Here is a 20918-nt window from a genome sequence, read left to right as displayed (position 1 = left end):
ATGTAGGTGGCACACACATGTGAAGCGTTGTTACCAACTGTTTTGGTTCAGCATGTTTACAGCATTACATTTTCAGTGCACCTTTCCTAACCTTGTTTGATGAAGGTACTGAATATAAAGGGATCTCCCCACCCCCAAAACACACACGCATTGTAATTTGAAGATTGGCTAGACTTTCATTCTGATATTTACTTGTCTGTTCCTGCTAATCATTTCTGTGTATTTAGTATTCACTTAGCTGACATTCTTAGAAAATTAGTTTTTTTGTGTTACTAGAATCGCCAGTGACTGACTATTCCTATACCAGACCCTTTGGTAAAAATATTTCTTAAAATGATTTCCTCTATTCTAAAAGAATGAAGCATTGTAAATAGAATTGAGCCTCTTCATTATGACTAGTCATTTTGAGCATTGATTAATATAACATGCTTAGTAATACTGAGATGCCACTAAGTAAATCACTCAAGCTGCCAGAAAACTTAGCTCACAAATTGTCTGAAATCAATTTTTGTCCTGTTTAAACAGCTTTAGTGCAACCACCATTGTCCATGACCCCAGAAACTGTGAAAGATGTTGGATTTGGTAGCCTTGTTTTACCAGGTGGTTCCGTTGCCAGCAGTCTCGCTCCTTCAACTCTATCAGCTGGAAATGTTTTTAATCCTCCCAATAAAGCAGAGCCTGAAGAAAAAGTACCTCACCTTACAGAACACCAGATTCCTTCTGGTGAAAACACCAGACCAGGTAAAAACAAAACCAGTGACTGAAAAACCCTAGACGTGAAATGTATCTTGTACTAAATTGTAAAGTGGTACTGCCGTTTTTTCACACGTGTTCTCTCCGTGCTCTGCAGTGTCCCTTAAGAAGACGTGACATTACTCAAGGGTTGGAGACGTAGCTCAGTGCTAGGCACTTGCCTTACTTTAATGCCCAGTGTTGTTAAGACAGTTACAAAAGATAGTCTATTCAGAATAATACTGGTTTTTAGACCTTTTAATTAAGACCCAGCACACTCCCCCTTTGATGATGCTGCTGCTCTTGGGCATTGTGGTCAGAAGACGAGGGTCAGCAACTCTTGGTTGAATACCAGATACTGTACCAGATTATTATCTAGCTAAAAATGGTGTTTGAAAGCATTAAATAATTTTTAATGGGCCCATTGTTTGGTATCTTAATCACATGCAAACACACTTGACATTTTTGTTTGAAAAAATTTGTGCAGAGTATTTTATCTAAACATGTGAATTTTACTCTGTGTACTAATCGTAATCTTAGGTCTGATGTTCATGCTGTCTCTGGTAACGTATGATTCTTTGAGGGGAGGTAGCTGAAGTTCATTAGTGGAAATTATAGCATTAATAATTTATTTCCTTTTTATAACAATAACTTACTTTAGATGATTTCTTCTCTTTCTGTTGTAGTGATTCCAAATGATATTCCAAGTAGTGCTGCAATGTTAGCACAGCCACCTGGCCCCGCAAACACCTCTGGGATCCTGTGTGTGCAGAGACCAAATGTGTCAAGTAATTCTGAAATTCTGGGGGTTCGGCCAGCTAATGTTTCCAGTAATGCTGCGATTATTGGAGCCCAGCCACCAAATATTCTAAATAACTCTGGAATTTTGGGCATACAGCCACCAAATGTGTCGAGTGGCTCTGGACTTCTTGGGGTACTGCCTCCAAACTTGCCTAACAACTCTGGACTTGTAGGACTACAGCCACCAAATGTTTCAAATCCTGCTGGACTTTTGGGAACACAGCCACCAATTGGACCTCAAAACTTACCTCCCTTAACTATCCCAGCTCAAAGGATGCCTGCATTGCCAATGTTAGACATCCGTCCAGGACTGATACCACAGGCTCCTGGACCAAGATTCCCTTTACTACAGCCTGGAATCCCTCCCCAGAGGGGGATCCCTCCCCCATCGGTACTTGATGCAGCTCTTCACCCGCCACCCCGTGGACCTTTTCCTCCTGGAGATCTTTTTAGTCAGCCAGAAAGACCTTTTCTGGCTCCTGGAAGACCAAGTATAGACAATGTTCCCAACCCAGATAAACGAATACCACTTGGGAATGACAGTATTCAGCAGGAAGGGGATAGAGATTACCGTTTTCCTCCTGTAGAAACAAGAGAGGGCATTAATAGACCTCCCCCGGTGGATGTTAGGGATGTGGTTGGGCGACCTATAGATCCCCGAGAAGGCCCTGGAAGGCCTCCATTAGATGGTAGGGATCATTTTGGAAGACCTCCTATGGACATGAGAGAGAATCTTGTGAGGCCAGGTCTAGATCATCTTGGTCGAAGAGACCACTTTGGCTTTCCCCCAGAGAAGCCTTGGGGGCATAGAGATTTTGATGAGAGAGAGCATCGAGTTCTGCCTGTCTTTGGTGGTCCAAAAGGCTTACATGAAGAAAGAGGTAGATTTCGGGCTGGAAGTTACCGATTTGATCCTAGAAGTGGTCCTTGGAACAGAGGATTTGCACAAGAAGTTCACAGAGATTTTGATGACCGCAGAAGACCCTGGGAGAGGCAGAGGGATAGGGATGACAGAGATTTTGATTTCTGCAGAGAAATTAATGGAAATCGTCTTGGACGAGATAGAATTCAAAACACTTGGGTCCCCCCTCCTCATGCTCGGGTGTTTGATTATTTCGAAGGGGCCACTTCTCAACGAAAAGGTGATAATGTGCCTCAAGTTAACGGTGAAAATACAGAGAGGCATGCTCAGCCACCGCCTTTACCAGTACAGAAGGACCCTGAACTCTATGACAAACTGGCATCTTCAGGTGACGTAGACAAGGAGGAGAGCGGCACAGTTGCTGATGTAGAAAGTGAAGCAGTGGTGGTAGAGAGCACAGAGACTGAGGGGACATAACCATCGCTCAGTAGGTAAAAGAAACCTTTTGTACAGTTGTCATCTCTGTAAGAGGGTAATGGCTGACTGCACCAGAGTTGTTCACGTTTATCTGCCAGAACTAAGTTAATCTGATGTTCATGTTCACCTTTCTCTTAAAATTATTGTACAACTGACTTGTAGAGACATTGTTCTTAATATGAACATGGTAGGTAAACATTTTTTTATTTTTCTGATAAAGTATAAATGTTGCCCCAGATTCTTTTAACGTCAAGGAGATGCTAACAGCTTGTCGGAGACTTCCTATGGAAGAGAGGGTTTTAGACACTGTCGTTGGGTTGGCTATGGTAATGACGTAATTGCAGAACAGCAGGGTGTGGCACATCTTCTTCCTATCTCTAGGCTGCTGCAGGATTTTAAGGTAACAAAGCTGTGACATTTTATGCAAGGACTGGCTCTAGATTCTTGAGGAGCATAATACAGAGATTTTAAAAAGTGATTTTGTGAAAATCTCCACTATGGTCTCTGTTCCTCCAAAGTAAGTGTGTGTGATTTGTTCCTCATACTGCAGTGAGTAAAAAAGAAAAGAAAAAGCAAACAACGTAAACATTAAAATACGTTTCAATGTTGGGTGAATTTTGTTTTTAGATGCCAATAAAACTTACTTGTTTGATAACAGTGTTCTAGGAATTGTATTTTTTTAACCTACAAATTCTTAAAACTGAATTGTTAGTAGCATGCACTTAGCTGTGGAAGTTCCCCATTACACTTTAACAACAATGAAGAGTTATGTGGTGGTAAAAACCTGTATGCTTTTATATAAAAACCATGCAGTCTGATTAATATGTACGCAGTACCCATGTATATTTATTGTATAAGCCATGTAGTTTTTCTTTCTCTGTATGTCTGTCTCTATGCTTATACAGAGAAAAGGTAGAATGTTTTTTAAAAGTTTAATAACATACTCTTTAAAACTTGATAGAAAATTGGAAACATTGGATAAATTAACATTGCTTTTGGTTATAGTTTTCAATCTTGGTAAATATGAAGAAATTAGAAAGAAGTATATTGGCCAAGAGGCAGTTCTGCAGTATTTTGTTTAATACAGCTGAACATAAAGCCAGGTGCAGCATGTAGTCAGATTGCACTTAAGTTCTTCCAAGTTTTCACTTTTCACGCTCTATTTGCTGTTCTGTGTAGATAATACTGTCATTAAGAAGTGCAGTTCACGTGCCCACCATGAGTTTCTTGATTGCACAAAATGTATACTGGTGTTGATGGACTTAAGAGATTTTGATATACCAGGAATAAAGTGTCCATCATGTGTTTTGTAGGCTCTGGGTTACATTGTTTAGACAAGACTCTAAGGTAAACTGAAGAGAAGAAATTGAGGTTGGCTTCTTGTTTGCTTTTGCCCTTAAGTTTCATTTATTTGCTGTTTTCTTTTGAGTTTTCTACATATAGTATATACATGTAAAAAAAGAGCCATCGATATTTTTTAATTTCCAGTGGAAAGCTTTCCTATGATCCTGAGCAGTCATTTTCAGGAGTTCATCCTTTGCTCTAGCTAAAGTTTCTAAGCCATAACAGCACAGCAGCCATGTCCAATACGATTTGTTTGTGTACCCTTGTGGTGGTCATCTAGAGAGCTATAACTTCTGTGGCCACAGTTAGTCCTTTTCTCACATGGTGTAAATACAGATAATAGGACATAATATATTTCATAATTTGGGGAAAGTAGGTAAGCGTAGGAGGGTTTGAATGTTTAGTTCCAAAGTAACCCAGTCGATAGTCTGATTTTTATTTCAGGTCTTTCCCTTAGGACAGAGTCAAAGTTGCAAATTTAGGGCAAAGTAAACGTTCAGGAAAGACTGCCTTTGACCTTAGGAAATGATACTAAGTACAGTTTCTCAAAACAACTTTAGTTCCAATTACTCTGATCAAAATTAATGGACGTTTGTTCAAGTTAAGTAGCAATATAAATAAGACTTGTTTGTTAGTGATTTTTCTAAAAAACATTCTAAGCCTTTGCTCTTCTTGTGGGTGCTTGAGGTGGGTTGCACTTGCACTGGTTTGGAGGTTCTAGAAAGTGCAAGTTAACCAACCTCATCAGCTGTCATCACTGTGTCATCTTGAGCATGGGGACTCTTGTATGATTTAAAAGAAATGACTTCATTCCTCCCGTGCCCTTCTCTAGTTATATAATGTTAAGGAAAGAAATACCTAGCCCTGTTGACTGAACTAGAATTTCCTTCACCAGCACTTAAATACTCCAGAGAAAAGTTAATTGTTTTATCTGATAGGTTTGGCTTAGGACCTGCCCTATTTTGTATGCCGTTGATCACAGCTCTGTCACTAGAATGGTGCCAACTGGAATATGTGAGCAGTGGCCCAACCCCCTCATACAGTGCTTGGTGGGTTTGTGGGCAGTACTGTACGAGACACTCAGTCACATAGTGTGCATTTGTTTGTTGCTGGGGTGGACCCCTGGCCAGTTGCATGCTGGGTGCTCTCCCACTGAGATACACTCCACAGCCCCGCATAGTTTTACTGTGATGCCACACTCTTCTTTGTAGTTTAGCAGACTGAATTAATTATTTTTTTAATCTGTAAACATTTCATTGATCTTGAGCTCTGTTCTTAGCATTAGTGTGTGTACAGTGCAGTTGATAACTTCTGCAGTGCATAGAAACATGTGACAAAGCCATCTGCATGAGCAGCATTCGGGGTCGGATGCTCATTGTAGGTCACTCTAGGTAAGGAAAGAATCGGAAGTTAATGGGAAGGTCCAAATGGTAAGAATGCCATTTAAACTCAAGGTAATTCCGTGTAACTTCATTCTTATCCTGGGAATTGGGCTGTTTTATTCAGTTTTCCATCCCCACTTTTGTGAAAGATTACACTTTATGAAGCGACTGGACACCTAGGAATGCTGAGAACCAGGAGCAATGCTATTTTTTAAAGTTACTTTTTAAAACATAGCAAATTTCATTGGGTAAAATGCCATTAATTGCAAGCAACACTACTCAGAAACAGGCTGTTTCCAGTAAGACATACCAGTGACTATAAAATAATTCCTAACTCAGAGATATTTCGAGTTAAAAGGGTCATAGAATCAAAGAAAAAGGATTTACTAAGTAGACAGTGTAGTGAACATGCGTGAATATTACTGCTAGTGAGTGAATCTCGATACATTTCCTGCCCATTTAATACAGATCCACTGAGTAAGTGATTCCAAGAATATTATATTTTCCTCACTGTGTATTCAAATGGGCATGACCTTTGAGCCAAGGGCATTGTATATTCAATTAAAATATTTTTGCTATACCTTATGTGCCTTTATATTATTTACTAGGTGCTGTGTTAGTAAAATATTTCAGTACCTTTTACATTTTTCCTCTTTACAAACAAATATTTTACTTACGTACTGCAGAAGATGAGAACAAATATCTGTAATTCATTTTTAAGGCAGGCAGATAAAACACTAAGTTATTTAATCACAGATGCTATAGGGTGACATAGAATTATGTTTTTCCTAAGTGTTCTTGCTGTGGTTTTTATATAAAATATAGCCTCTATAAGACCTTGTGAGCTGTGGGCACTAAAAATTTAATGTTCACATCTAAAGAAAAAAAGATTTGGTGAAGGCAAACATTAAAACCTATAATGGCATACTTTAATATAGGTACACACAGAAAGTGATTTTGTAGTGTGCTGTTCCCTATGGTTCCCCGCTTTCTAGGGAGTGTTACAGGCACCTGGAGCCCTGAAAATTGTAAGAACTGTGCGAGTAGTCACTACAGACTGAAGACTTCTGAGAGGTTTTATGACACACTCATAGACATGTGTGTAAGCTATGTTGACATACCTTCTTTAGTGTGTTTTCTGCTGAATCCCACCTACGTACTCCCGTTCCAGATACACATTGAATATGTTCCCTCCTCCTCTCAGTTTTAGGCCAGGGTCTCACCTGTAGCTTAGGCTGGCCTTGAACTCATGACAGTCCCTCTGCTCCCTAGTGGTAGGATTACAAGTGTGCATTAGTCACCATACCTGGCTTACACAAAATACTCTTTAAATTGTTTTCTACTTAAAATATTCTAGTTTCATAGAACTTTTTAGTGATGTAACAATACATTTATGGCAATTGATGCTGGAGAGAGACTAAAATGTAGAGATCATCATAGTTTAAATTCCTATTTTTAAAAATGAACTATTGCACCAAGAAAAGAATTGAGAAGAAATCAGTAAGATGACTACAGGAAGCATTTGCTTTACTTACATGTGCTTTTTATAGGGTTACTCAAACTTCTACTTTATCATGTAATTGGGTATTTTAATTTCAGAAAGAACCTTTAGTGGACAAATTTGTTATGATTAAATTGGTCAGGAACTGGCATCAGTGTCATTACGAGGACTGCCTAGATGGGTCTTACATCAGGAACTGACACACATAAGTAGTTTCTCCAGATAGGCTCCTTGCTCCCCCACCCACCCACCCACCCCTGCCTCCGTAAGCAGGGTTTTCATCTCGTGTGCACTTAGAATTACCTTGCTTTGTTCTGAAGATTGTGGAAGATAGAGAACAAATACTTTGAGCCTCCTTTTCTCTCCCCTCCTTTACCTTTTTCCTTTTGTTACTGTATCAAAGGGGGAGAAAAGTGTAATGGGGTAACTTCTAATTATGTAAAATATTAGCTGCTTCATGCAGTAAGCTGAGAATACATTTGCACAGAGCCAGATGCATGGTTTAATGAGTGTACACTTTGCATAAGACCAGATATATGGTTTAATGAGTGTACACTTTGCATAAGACCAGATACATGGTTTCATACCTGTACACGTTATCCCCTGAAGCAGCCTGCAGGGAATTGGTACTGAGACTTTTCCCCCAGGTACCAAAATCTACAGGTGCTCAGTTTTGTCCTTCCATGTACTTTAAGTCAGCTCAGATTTCCTTTTAAGCCTAGTAACTGTGATGTAGGCTTGGTAGTTATTACACTCTGTTGTTTAATGTTGTTTAAGGGGATAATGACCAAAGAAAGAGTTTGTGTGTTCAATATAGATTCTTCTGAGTTTTCAAACACTTGTCGTCTGAATCTGAAGTTGATTGAGTCCACCACAGCAGACTTTCTGAATGCAGGGGACTTGAGTGCAAATGTTCTTTGTCTCCTCCTACCCTATCTGCCATTGCTCCCAGAATTCCAGGCTGTACAGGAGCAGGCAGGGCTGGAAACTGAAATTGTGACCCGTATTAAAAGGGAGTTGCTTCCCCACCCTGATCTCTAGGCTGTTTCCAGCATTTTAATACCGTAGCTTGTTGAATGTCATAGAACACAGGCCACTCAGGAGTCTGAAGCAATAAGATCTTGAGTTCAGCCTGAGTCACATAGTGGATCTGTGTCTTTAACAAAAAATATAATAAGCAGTAATAGTTTTCTATTTTGTGACTGACAAGTTGAAGAAGAGAAGAAGAAATTACTGCTTTTGGGTTTTCAAACTGGCCTTACCAGTTGCTAGAATGTCTTTGCGAAAGCTACTGAACCTCCAGTCTTTATTTCTTCGTAGCTAGACAGTCTTCATCACTGAAGATACCCATAGCTAATACTCAGGATGCATACTGTGTTGAGTGGAATAACAATTGCATCGTGTTTGTGGGGCAATCCTGTGACCATCTTGGGAAGTAGTCTTTGTAGTATCTGTTTTGCTTGGGAGAAACTTAAGTCACAGGTGTAAGTGGCTTCCTTAAGTCTCAGTTTGTATTAGAGTGAACTTTGAAACCCTGTTACCAGGTTTTGAAATTAGTGTATGCCAGTTCTGAAAATGCCCAACCAGGCTTTTTAGGATTTATGGTTGCATTAAGCACTTAAGTCCCCTTTTTGTGGTTACACATGTACATTGTTGTTCCTCCTCTTAGAATATCTAAGAACTCACTTAATGGTTTTAAGTTTGCGCAATGATGTCCTTTCAACTAGTGTGAAGGCAGGTTTGTATTGCATTGATGCTAAATAAGGTTTCGTTTAGAAAACACTTTGCTCACAAATAAAATGTGAAAACCCTTTTCCATTTCCCTTTCTCCTTGAAGATGCTCTGTAACCAGTGAGGACTTCTTTGCAGATTTGCGTTGGAGAGGGTGGTTTTGTCAACTTCAAAAATTCAGTTTTATGCACTGTATGTATAATCAAGATTTAGTAATCTGTTTCTTTGTATCAACCATTCTATAAATAGTCCATTGGGCTTGGATTAAACAAAGTATGAAGTAATAGTACATACATTGAGAATTATTAATGCTTGCTTTCCACTTGAATTCATACAGTTTAGAGGCTAGCCTTTGCACTTTGTACTAATAGTTAATTTACAATTATTTTTCCATATTAAAATGCATAACAGGATTCTTCAAGTATTCACATCCCTAAGCTAGATTCATACAAACTTAGTTTACATATTGTCGTGACACTGTTTTCAGAGTCCTAGAACCAGCAATGAATGGTGGCCATTTTACTGCCCAGTCTTCCCCTCAGAGGACATGCTCATAGAATTTGTTAGGTAAACTCCCATTCCTGCTAATCTTAGCAAATCTGATTATTTTGTTTATGATTATTACATGAAATAAAATGTTCCTCTGATTTTTTTTTTTTTTTATAATGGAAGTTTCCTATTTCATTGGTAGTCAGTTTTTACAGTAGCTGTCTGGACATGTCCTTTACTAGTTTAATACATGTGCTGTGTAAACTAGACCTTTCCTCCTTTGAGCCCTTTAGATGGAGAGGCTTCCTAACCCTTTACTTGGAGCCTTTTCTGAATCTATTATGTTTTCAATTGTTGGCCCCAGTAGTCCATGTCCACGACTGTGTTAGTTTTCTCACTACAGGCCTAGAAGTGCTTGGAGTAGAAAGAGTTTTAACCCCTGTGTGGCAAGCATTGTATACAGTTTATCTTCAGAAATAGTCACTGAGGAGGCTCAGATACCTCTGTTGTTTTTAAACAAGACAGTGCTCTCCTGTCCACCACTCTTGGCTTGCATGTGTGTGCTCCCCCCCCCCCCCCCCAACTTTACTGACTTCAAAGCTGTGCTTGCCAAGGCTGTAGTTCTCACCTTTGGTAGAGCTGTGGTGTTAGTAAGCGGACTATGTTGGGGAGCTTCCTGGAGCTGATATAGCAACTTACCAAGAAGTATAGTAGCTAGCAGCTAGCAGCATGAGTCAGCAAAGCCCTTCTCCCCCTTCCCCCAGGCCCTGGAGATAGCCCCCCCACCCCAATCTTCTGGTTGTTCTCAGCCACCCCTGAGCTGTTCTTGAGTTGCGGATTCCTCATGCTGGTGTCTGCCTACTGTCTCTGGACGGGTTGTGTCTTCGCACCATCATCTTCTGTCAGTGCATGTATGTGTTAAGAGCTCTGACGTATCTCAGAATATTTTGAGGGGCACTAATGACCCCATCTACAGCAGCCTAAGACTAAACTGCGTAACTATATAAAATCCATGTAAATTGACCCCCTAGAGCATAGTGGAAAGAGTAGACACATCAGAGTAACAGTCTGTATTTATGGAGCTCCATTATAAAATCACTTTGGCTGTTACAACAGTGAAATTTAAAACTACTGAAGTTCATTGCGAACCATTAAACAGGATATTCCATACTGCCTACCTTTTCAGGTGAATGTGTAATGCCCGTACTTGCCCATTAACACTTGAGCTAGTGGAATGTGCAGAGAAAATCCAGTAATACTATTGTTACATCACAGCAAGCAGCCTCTGTGAATTGTTCCATTAAAAAATGGTTGATGAACCAGGACTCAGCAATGGAGCATGTCTAGTATGTGTGTGTCCCCAGGTTTGATCCTCCTGAATGAAAGGGAAAGAACGTGGATTTGTAAAGGTGGATGGTTTTTAGGTGTCATTAAATAGCACTCTAAAAGTGTGCACTCAAGTCCATTTTGATTCATTTTGTCATGTTATCAAAAAACTGGCAATATTTATATTTTCTGTTTTGTTTACTTGTTGAACTGTATGATGTAGCTGATGTTTTCCTGTGTCCCGGCCTGCCAGCAGTCAGGACAGTTCTCTCCCACTAGCGTCCCCCAAGTAAATACACAGAGGTTTATATTATTTAAACTGTTTGGCCTAATGGCTCAAGCTTCTTGCTAGCTAGATCCTATATCTTAAATTAACCCATTTCTATAAATCTATACCTTGCCACATGGCTCGTAGCTTACAGGTATCTTACATGTTGTTTCCCATGGCGGCGGCTGGCAGCGTCTCCTGCCTCAGCCTTCCACTTCCCAGAATTTTCCTCTCTGCTTATCCCGCCTATCCTATACTTCCTGCCTGGCTACTGGCCAATCAGTGTTTTATTTATCAATCAATCATAGCAACACATTCTCACAGCATACAGAACATCCCACAACAGTATGACCCATTCTTTGCTATTTCAGTGGCTTAGTACGCATGGCATTTTAAAAATACAGTGTAACTTGAAACCTTTCTCAATTTTTCACACAATTAGCCAGCAGTATCAAGTTAAAAAAACAAACAAACAACATAAATCTTACTGAAATCTTAATTAGGCAAGCATGGAAAGGTCCAGACTGAGTAGATGTCTGAACAATGACCCCGGTAGCTTTTACTGAAATTGAGAATTTCCGTGAGTAGTATATGAGGAGCACCCAGCACTTCTACACCATGGTACACTCTCTAGATGGCTGTTCATTGTGGCGAGTGTAGCCCTGGTGAATCAGGCAAGTTAGTGCTCTATGGTAATAGCAACAATTAAGGAATTATTTATGCAGAATTAGGTATTAGAACCCAGAGTCAGAGAGGCAAGGACATTGTGTAGTTCTTGGAGTGCTATAGGTTTTAGAAGTGTGCTATGTGTCTGAATCCCCGACTCTTGAGGCCAGTGACAGGACCCTGATCTGATGTCCTAGGTGGAGGGCCCATCATTGAAAGAGGTGCCTTAAGAGCTTCCTTCCTGTCGTTCATTGTCTGAATCATGTCCAGGTAGTTACAGTTTCTTGAATAAGTCAGTATTGCTGAATTTCTTATGCAATAAAATGAGGAAATCAGGTTTTTCAGGGTATCACCCCCAGTGATAATTGGAAAAGATCGATTCTTTTGAAATTGAGCAAAACAAAGACTTCTCCCTTGAATATATCCATGCTTAAAAAATTGTTAATCCTGGAAATAAATTGTGTTGATCACTTCATTGGGTTGTGTCTGACTCATTGTATTGTATTTAGAGTTTTTAAAAATTTCTATTATGCCTCCCCACCATATGATATTGAGAACGTGAGCAGATTATGAACCATTTCATTCTTAAGTATTAGAATTCAGGATCTCGAAAGAGTTCTGTTTGGGGGAGAGAGAGAGAAAGTAGCTGGTACTTCAAATCTGTAGTTCCTACAGTGTCCTGGACTTTCAGTCTGTCTAGTGTAATTCTAGACCCAGTGATTTAGAAGCAGGCAGTTTAGAAAGACAGAGTAGAAACGTCAGCCACATTGGCAGTTACAAAATGTCAAAATTAGGCCAGGCAGTGGTGGCTGGCGCATGCATTAAATCCCATCGCTCAGGAGGCAGGGGGAGGGAGGTAGATTGCTGAGTTGGAGGCCAGCTTTGTCTACAGAATGAGTTGCAGGACAGCCAGAGGTTATGAAGAGAAGCCCTGCCTCAAAAAACAAAGCGAAAGTTACCCTTATCTGTGTCTTCAGATAGAGAGCAGTCATTTCCTTACCAGATTAATAAGTAGGAAAAAGAACAACTGACTCCTGAGGTGACAGCTAAAATTGTTTCTTCATCTAGAAGGCCATAGCTGAAAAGGCACAATCCTGTGAGTGTGCTTTTTACTGTTGGACCAGAGGGACCGATGAAAGGACTTCAAATGGAGAAGAACGAGTGGTCTGCGTGCCCTGTGCTCCCATTCCAAAGCTCAAGGGAAAGAATCAGTGATTCCCACTGCCATCTATGTGAGGAAGAGTGAGTTCCAAATTACTGTTTACATGGGGCCAGAAAGGAGCCCCCTCCATTCCCTGAACAGTTCCATTTATATGGTAGTAAAAGCAGGCATGTGGGTGTGGGACTTGCACATGTGAAGAACAACAGATGAAAAGTACCTGGGAATACACTCGAGTTTCCTTTTTTTTTTTTTTTTTTTTTTTGGTTTTTCGAGACAGGGTTTCTCTGTGTAGCTTTGCGCCTTTCCTGGAACTCACTTGGTAGCCCAGGCTGGCCTCGAACTCACAGAGATCCGCCTGGCTCTGCCTCCCGAGTGCTGGGATTAAAGGCGTGCGCCACCACCGCCCGGCTGTCGAGTTTCCTTTTAACTAGCTAATTCGAGTGTGCTCGGTGAATGGGGTGATACTTGCCTAGGTGCTTTCTAAAGCCCCCGACATCAGGTAGAAATGGTTTTAAAGGGATAACCAGGTCTTGCAGGACCACCGTTTGTAGAATCACACATGGAGGCAAACGCTCTGCTTGGTCATTCAGTTCCACCAGGTTGGTTTTGTTTTTCCTTTGGACAGTTCTCTACTCCTTTGATTTTTCTCTTGTAAAGCTTCCTGGGATTGGCCTGGTAGACAAGGACATGGCGCAGAGCCCCGCTTCTTGTTGCTGCGCAGTGTCAAACACACACAAAGGCTTCCTGAGCAGGGAGAGACCTGTTCGGGCTGGGAGTGGTTGAGCCAGGTTGTCTCTCCCACCTTCTCCCATGATAAATGTTTCTTCTAGCAATTGACATTTTTAACATTTCAAAATAGTTCCCAACAGTATAATTCACAATTGGAAATAGATGTGTGCACATACACATGTGCTTAATTGAGTGCCTCACCCTTCACAAAGCCTTGTAGATTGCTTTCTATTTTTGTATTGCTAACTTCGATATTCTCACAGAAGTAGATAACTCAAAGCCAGTACTTTTCCTTTTTTTTTTTTTTTTTTTGGTTTTTCGAGACAGGGTTTCTCTGTGTAGCTTTGCGCCTTTCCTGGAACTCACTTGGTAGTCCAGGCTGGCCTCGAACTCACAGAGATCCGCCTGGCTCTGCCTCCCGAGTGCTGGGATTAAAGGCGTGCGCCACCACCGCCCGGCCCCAGTACTTTTTCTTAAGCCTCACATCTGTTTATGAAACTTGTTAGGACTTTAGCGCCTAATAGTTTCTCATCAGGGCCAACTCGGGCTTTAGAAAAATAACTCTTAAAAGGACCCCACTGACCCAAACCTGAGACCCCAGAGGAGAGAGCACTGGCTGGGCTTCCTAAATGGGGTCAGTGGTGGCAGGTGTGAAAGGCATTCGTAAGTCCCTTGAGTCATTGAATCAGTCCCTTGTGATTCGTATGTCCGCCATTGCTGTTTAAGTTACTGTCTGGTTAGTGGTCTCTGTAGCCCCCGTGGGATGGCTCGTTTTTGTGAGCTTGCTTCAGCTTCTTTCAGGCCATTGGTGTGAGACTCCACGGAGTTCTGGGAGAAGAGCGATCTCAGGGTGAAGGAGCGGTAGGTGTACAGCAAGGAGCAGTGCCTGATGGGACTGCTTTATAGTCAGTGTCCAGGAACAGACCTTCCTCCTGGGGTGTGTGTGTGTGTGTGTGTGCAAGCATGACTTACAAAGGTTATTTTATGGATCTTAGACTTGATAGTTTACTGACCACTGTTAGAAACTTTGTTCGGCTGGTGGATTATGAAGTACTTTATCTCAGTGAACCTGTGTGCTTACATGAGAAGAAAGATAGCGTTCGGCTCATTGTGCGTCCGGAAGGCATATACAAAGTGTAAAGTAGGGTTTCTTGTGGTTATAATTTTTTTAGTTAGTTTTTTTGTTAAACTCCAGACATTTCTCTGGTTGGGTGCCCCTGTCCTGACTAACTCCTGTGCTCTGGACTTCTGCTAGTGTTTGTGGGTAGTACCTTGTTGAGTTTAGGGTCATTTACATGAGCAAGGGTGGAGGGGGTTATTTACAGGAACTTGGGAAACTTACCAGTGGTTCCAGTACTGAAGAAAATGCCCTCCCTGCCCCTCCCCCCAGCACCCGTCAGCTGTCCAGGTGGCCATACGCCTGTGTCACTGATTTAGCTTCAGCCTGACCCCGCAGCACTTTACCAACAACATTATGTGTTTGGAAACAGTCGTTTTAATGTCTTCTCATAGTTGACTGGTAGTTTTTAGTTCTTAAACTGTTGCGTGATTTGTACTATACACTGGTACACATGGTGTGAGGCCATCCCTGAGATCTGCCCTTGCTGTCACTGACTGGAGATATTCAGTTGTGTGTCTGCTGGCTGCTTTGAAGTATTTAGAAACAAAAATAGCAGTCCACACAGCGTTTGCCCGCTCTCCTTCCACGAGTGTCAGGAAGTCCTGATTGCTAGTCTGGCCTTGTTTTCAGGTGTGGATAGGGAAGGAGCCCTTCACCGAGGTCTGTCTTGAAATAGTCATACCTTTGTCTGTTTTCTTAGGAAGATGGTAGCGTTGTCCGTGAAACTGTTGAAAATCGGAAGCATGCCAGCCCATGACTTTGGGACGCAGTTCACTTTTCCTGAAGATCACCTCTTTTGCCTTCATGTGTTTGTGGAGTGAGGCAGGAATGCCACTGCATGCAGGGGTGTCAGGGTTAGGGGACAGCTTGCACTTGCTTCTCCCCTTCTGTCATGTGGGTTCCAGGGCTCACACTCAGGTTGTCAAGCTTGGCAGCAAGCACCCCTACCCGCTGGGCCATGGTCACAGCTCCACAGTTGTGCTGCTTTTTAATACTAAAACCTTATTTATTCAAAAAAGGCGGAGATTATTGAACATCTTTGGAGAATGAAATTTTTATGAGGAAATAGAATTAACGTAAGAGAGAAAATGGAATTAGAGTTGGCATGTTTTTATTATTTCCCAGTGGAAATGAACTATTGAAAGAGGAGTACAAGACTATTTAGGAAAAGAGCAAGTGTTATAGCAACTAAGTAACACCCGGCTTTCATCTGAAGATGAAGTTTCCACATTTGTGAGATAATGGTTGGCCCAGGGTTGAGTGATGTGATTGGATACCCACATAGATTGGCAAATACTGTGTGACCATGGGAACCAATGCGTTTGGCTTTACTGACATCTTTGAGTTCCCCCAGAGATCAGCTCTAATGTGTTTATGAAAAGAAAGTAAAATTGAGTCTCCAAACCTTGTCTAGGTTGGAATTTGACTGAACAGAGAACTGAATTCATCGCAGTGACCAATGAAACACTTTGTTTAGTGTTGGCTCCGGAGTTCAAATTGGTTTAGTAATTCCTAGTGACAAATAGATACAAGATTTTCTATTAGTTTCAGACTTGCCTGTAGCTGATTGGGTCATTCATGCCAAGGCTGCTCTTCACGTGAATATTCCCGTTTTGACTTGCATACCTTAGTTGTTTCTGAGTTACGTGCAATTTTCACTTCCTCTGGAGCTGAGGAGCCAAACGTAAAACATCTTTGTCATTACAGTCATTATGTGAACATGTTGGCCTTCTGTTGGTGGTTTTTCTACTCAGCTTGTATCAAGGCCTGGTTAAAACACTTGATATTGGACCCTCATACCAAAGGCTTCAAGTTGTAACACATCCGCACCCTTGTCTAGAGCTCAGTTCAACTCCAAATGGTTTTGACCCCAGGGAGGTAGGTGTGGACACAGTGAGGCCTATGACCAAGCATGGCTGTTCTGCCCAGGGAAAACGCCATATCCCTGAATATGTGGTCCCTTCGCTAAGGTGTGCCCAGCAGAGGCAAGAACCGCCTCCTACGTGTGTGTGTGGGGGGGTATTTTAGCACATTTGAGTAAGGCAGATGCTGTGTCAAGATGCATTGTGAGATCTCTTTGGATAGCTGCATGTGAAGGTAGCCGAGTTACCTGTGTGGATGCAGAACAAGGAAAAGAGGCCAGCTGCTGGGTGAGAACCCCCCAGCTGCTGGGTCAGAGCTCCTTAATCTTTGAGAAGCTTCTCTGAAGACGCTGTTGCTGGCAGTCCATTGACAAACTCTGGGAATACTGACCTCCTCTAGTGCTCTCTTTTCACTTTTATGACGGCCACAGCCTAAATTGTATAGTAAGTTTGTGTATTTCCAGCCTTCTTAGGAAAGGGGTGAGATTGTTAAAACCATACCCCACAACTATAAGATGTTCACATAAAGTTTTAAGGACGTAACATCTGGTTAGAGCATCTGTCTGTCACTTCGGCAGTGGGCAGCATTTCAACCTTCAGAACTCTTAGAATTAAATTATTTCCTAAATACTGAGCACAAATATTGAGGAGTGTGTGAAAGTTAGTATGAATTCTTTTCCAGATCTGGTGAGATGGCTCAATGGTTAAGAGCACTGGCTGCTCTTTCAGAGGACCCAAGTTCAATTACCATCACCCATGAGACAGCTATAACTTCAATCCCAGGGACTCTGACTTTCAAGGGCATGGCATACATGTGGTGTGCACAGACATACATGCAGGCAAAACATTGATATACTTAAAAATAAAATATTATTCTTTAGGAATATCGGTGAGCTGGAAGACAGATTAAAAGAAAATATGCAGGATAAAGCACCCCAAAATACTATTTTTAGAGGTATCACCCAATTTTAAAGTATCAGACTAAAAATTTTTTCCTGTCTTGTAATAAAATTCAGAGTTTTGAATGTAATAGATGGTCTTTAAGGTGAAATATATCAGCCTTCCTATTGAAAGCTTTAAATTGTTTATTCGGGTTAAAAATAAGACAAATGGAATGCATGTTCTTGTAACTCATATCCTGACACAAGAGAAGATGGTTCTCTTAGAGTCAGAGCTTGAAGATCATCCCACTCCTGAGACGGTCACACGAAAATCCAAGGATGGTCCTCAGTGCATCTGGCGGCCCAGCCTCCTCTGAGCCCTGTTTTCTGGAAAGTCCCTAAGAGGAAGCACACTTGTGTTGTAGGCAGGCAGGGGAAAGTGTGTGTCATGCTTGGTTTTACTTTCTGTAGTTAGCTGCCTCCCATTCTGCCTCAGCCGGAGGGACAATTTTCACTCATCACAGAACACACAATTGACTTACAGCCCCACTAGCTGCCGGTGGTTCTTAAAGGCATTTCCTGTCTCCCCCCCACCCCCTCCAGGGCCCTCTACTTCCCCTTAGAGCAGTGGTTCTCAACCTTCCTGATGCTGTGAGCCTTTAATACAGTTCTTCATGTCATGGTGACCCCCAACCATAAAATTATTTTCCTTGCCACTTCATAACTGTAATTTTGCTACTGTTATGAATCGGAATGTAAACATCTGGTTTCCCTATGGTTTTCGGCAACCCCTGTGAAAGGAAGGGTCATTTAAGCCCTAAATTGATCACACTCCAGAGGTTGAGAACCACTGCTTTAGAACCTGAAGCAGTGCTGGAGGACATGGCTGCTTGTTCTGAGGTTGGGTGCTGCTCAGCTCCTGCAGAACCCAGGGCAGCCCTACCCCCAAGGAGGGCAGTGTCAGGAACCCGTGAGGAGTGCTAAGATCTGCAGGAGGAGTGTCCCTCCTTAGGTCCAAAGCTACTTGCTCTGCACCATTGTCCTGTTGGCTCCCAACGCCGTGCTCCTTCTTGTATCTTTCTAACCCTTCACACTTTGTGACGTCAGGTTTTCACATTAATGTGCTTTGACTCTCACGTTTGTTAGAACAAAAGTAAGACTTCTCAGTAAGACTTCCCCTGGCCTTCTGTTACTTTCTCATTATTGGTGTCATCTTTGTTGTAGACAGGTCTTTGGGCAGAGTGTTTCCATGTCCATTTCTGCACCCCCTTCTCATCCCTCAAGCTGGAGTCGGCTCTGACCACTGCTCCTCCAAGTGTTCCTTCTAGAATTGGGTTTCTTCTTGCCCAGCCCAGGGACTGTTTCCCCTTACTGCTGTACTTGGCCAGCTCAGCAGCATCCAGTGGTAGTGCCAACTCCCTTTCTTCCAACTTGCTTTCTGGAAACTTCTCCTCTGGCTTTGAACATCACCCTCTCCTGCCCCCCCCCGCCCCCGTCTGCTCCCCCTGTTATAACTCCCCAATTTCCCATGTTCTCTCACGTTCATTCAGTCCACTGTTTCCCGTTTGAGACTAGCCTGGCCACGCCATGATACGCAGGTCTTTCCAACTCTTTCTAGAAGGGTTTCTACTGTCCCATAGGCAGTTCAAGCTTTATCCATGTGTCTTCCCTCCCCGTCCCTAAATGTGGGATTAAACACATTCGTACCAGTCTCAACAATGTTGATGTGGGACTGAGTGGCTGAACACATGTGATCAGAATTGTTCCTCACACGCAAATGCAGACATTATTGTACCATTATACAGTTGTATACAGCTGGACACGTTTATCTGCTGAGAGGCGTTCCCTGGTGTGATGACCTCCCTAATGACATGTGAACTACTGGACTGACCTTACTGTGTCTCCAGGACCCAGCACAGCCGAGAACTCATACAGTCTGATCTGACTGGTCATTTCTCAGGATCCTCTGCTGCATCCCTGGGATCCTTACCCCTGCTGAGTGGGCTTCTGTTTTCCCTCTTCTTCTCAGACACACCTCATCACAGTTCCTGGCAAGTGCACAGCAATTGCCTGCTAACTCATCCCCCTTTTCTTTTTTAGCATTATTGGGACCTTTGAGAGCACAAATCAGATCTCCTATCCTACCACAGTGCCTGCCTCCTTGTACACATTGAATTTTGTTGAATGAACACATAAACGTTAAAAAGGAAACTAGGAGAATTATAAAAAACAAAACCAACATTAAGACCTAGAAAATTTAAGTCTTTGCTATACAATGCTTTGGTCAGCAACTTTAGCATCCTTTGAAAGGCGGTTAGAAGCCTGTGGTCCCCAGCTCCACACAGACCCATCTACTAGAGATCTTCATTTTTCATAGTTCACAGGTAGCCTGTAGCACAGTAGGATCTGAACAGCCATGCCCTGGCTCATTTCTGGTTCCCACAACAGATTCCTCATAGATATTTTTAATTTTCTTCCTCTTTAAATGACCATTAATTAGCAAATGCTCCATGTGACCTTTGTTTCTGACCAGGACAAGAAGATAACTCTTTTTTTGTTTTTGTTGTTGTTGTTTGTTTTTTGAGACAGGGTTCTCTGTGGGTTGCTCTGGCTCTTTCTGAAGCACCTTCTGTAGACCAGGCTGACCTCTAACTCAGAAATCCACCTGCCTCTGCCACCCGAGTGCTGGCATTAAAGGCCTGCGCCACCACCACCCAGCTAAGGAGATAACTTACCCCGAGTCCTCTGTGGTATAATTGTATGCTGTCACCCATGATGCTGTATCTGTAGCAAGCACTGGGGCGAGGGGGCGACTGGTCCTGTGATGTATTTTTATGTGGCCTGTAGGTCAGGTTTCATTAGGTCTTAGTGTACAAGACCGGAGAGTGGACTGAGGAAATAATTTCCTAGACTGGTTTGTCCTTTCTGATTTTTTTGAGGGTGGGGTGGGGTGGGAGGTGTCTCTCAGAGTTTACCCTTGCTCACAACTGCCTCGTAGATGCTGGCAATGTCTCCATAAGGAGCAAGCACAATTTAATCATGTATGAAAAGTTAAAAAAAAAAGTGTCTCCAACACTTCTGCACTCCCAAGATTAACATGTAAGGCTGAAGGCTGTTCTGTGGGAAAACTTAAGTGTCATCACTGATTGGTGGCATTAAAGTTTCTGTTCAGATATTTCTAGAATCATGGGAAGAATATTCTCTTCCGAAAGTAATAGCCTGTAAAACATGACAGCTCATGTTTTGACACGAAAGTCTCCAAGCCGATTTTCAGATTCTTTGCGACTGCTCATAAAGTTTTAACCATTAAACATCTGCTTGATCCTCAGACTTGAATGCCTGATGGGTCAGAGGGCATATGTCAAGTCTTTGTCATTGGAATGGAAGGAATCAAGCGTGTACTAAGTTCATGGAGCCACATACTGAAAAATATGTCTTTTGAGTGCCTTGATGGCTCTCGGTTGATGGTAGTGTTTGAGAAGATACGATGGTGTTGACTGGACACAGGTCTGTCTTCGAGGAGCTTACCTTTCTTCGGCAGGGAAGTCAGTCAGGCATGTTACAGTGGGGTATGCAGGATGCACG

General features: G+C 42.2%; 1 protein-coding gene across 5 annotated transcripts in view; it reads left to right on the top strand.

Moving 5' to 3' along the window:
• The window catches only part of Scaf8 (SR-related CTD associated factor 8), a 201323-nt gene that overhangs the window by 78555 nt on the left and 101850 nt on the right, over window positions 1-20918 (top strand). For 2 of the 5 annotated variants that reach the window (XR_008221172.1, XM_052750916.1), the window contains exons 20-21: window positions 526-741; window positions 1419-2886. The exons of 1 other annotated variant lie outside the window; for it this stretch is intronic. Coding sequence is in view for 3 of the 4 variants with exons in the window: in XM_052750916.1 (XP_052606876.1) it covers window positions 526-741; window positions 1419-2872 (1670 nt within the window). In the remaining variant the exon portion in view is untranslated. Of the gene's footprint in view, window positions 1-525; window positions 742-1418; window positions 12055-20918 lie in introns of those variants that run through there. 2 more of the 5 variants (XM_052750917.1, XM_052750915.1) reach the window with 1 other exon arrangement.

This window comes from Peromyscus californicus, unplaced genomic scaffold (assembly GCF_007827085.1).
Source record: "Peromyscus californicus insignis strain IS unplaced genomic scaffold, ASM782708v3 Scaffold_22__1_contigs__length_63687245, whole genome shotgun sequence".
NCBI lineage: Eukaryota > Metazoa > Chordata > Mammalia > Rodentia > Cricetidae > Peromyscus > Peromyscus californicus.
Note: the sequence above shows the minus strand (reverse complement) of the source record. Positions and strands in the feature narration are given on the sequence as shown.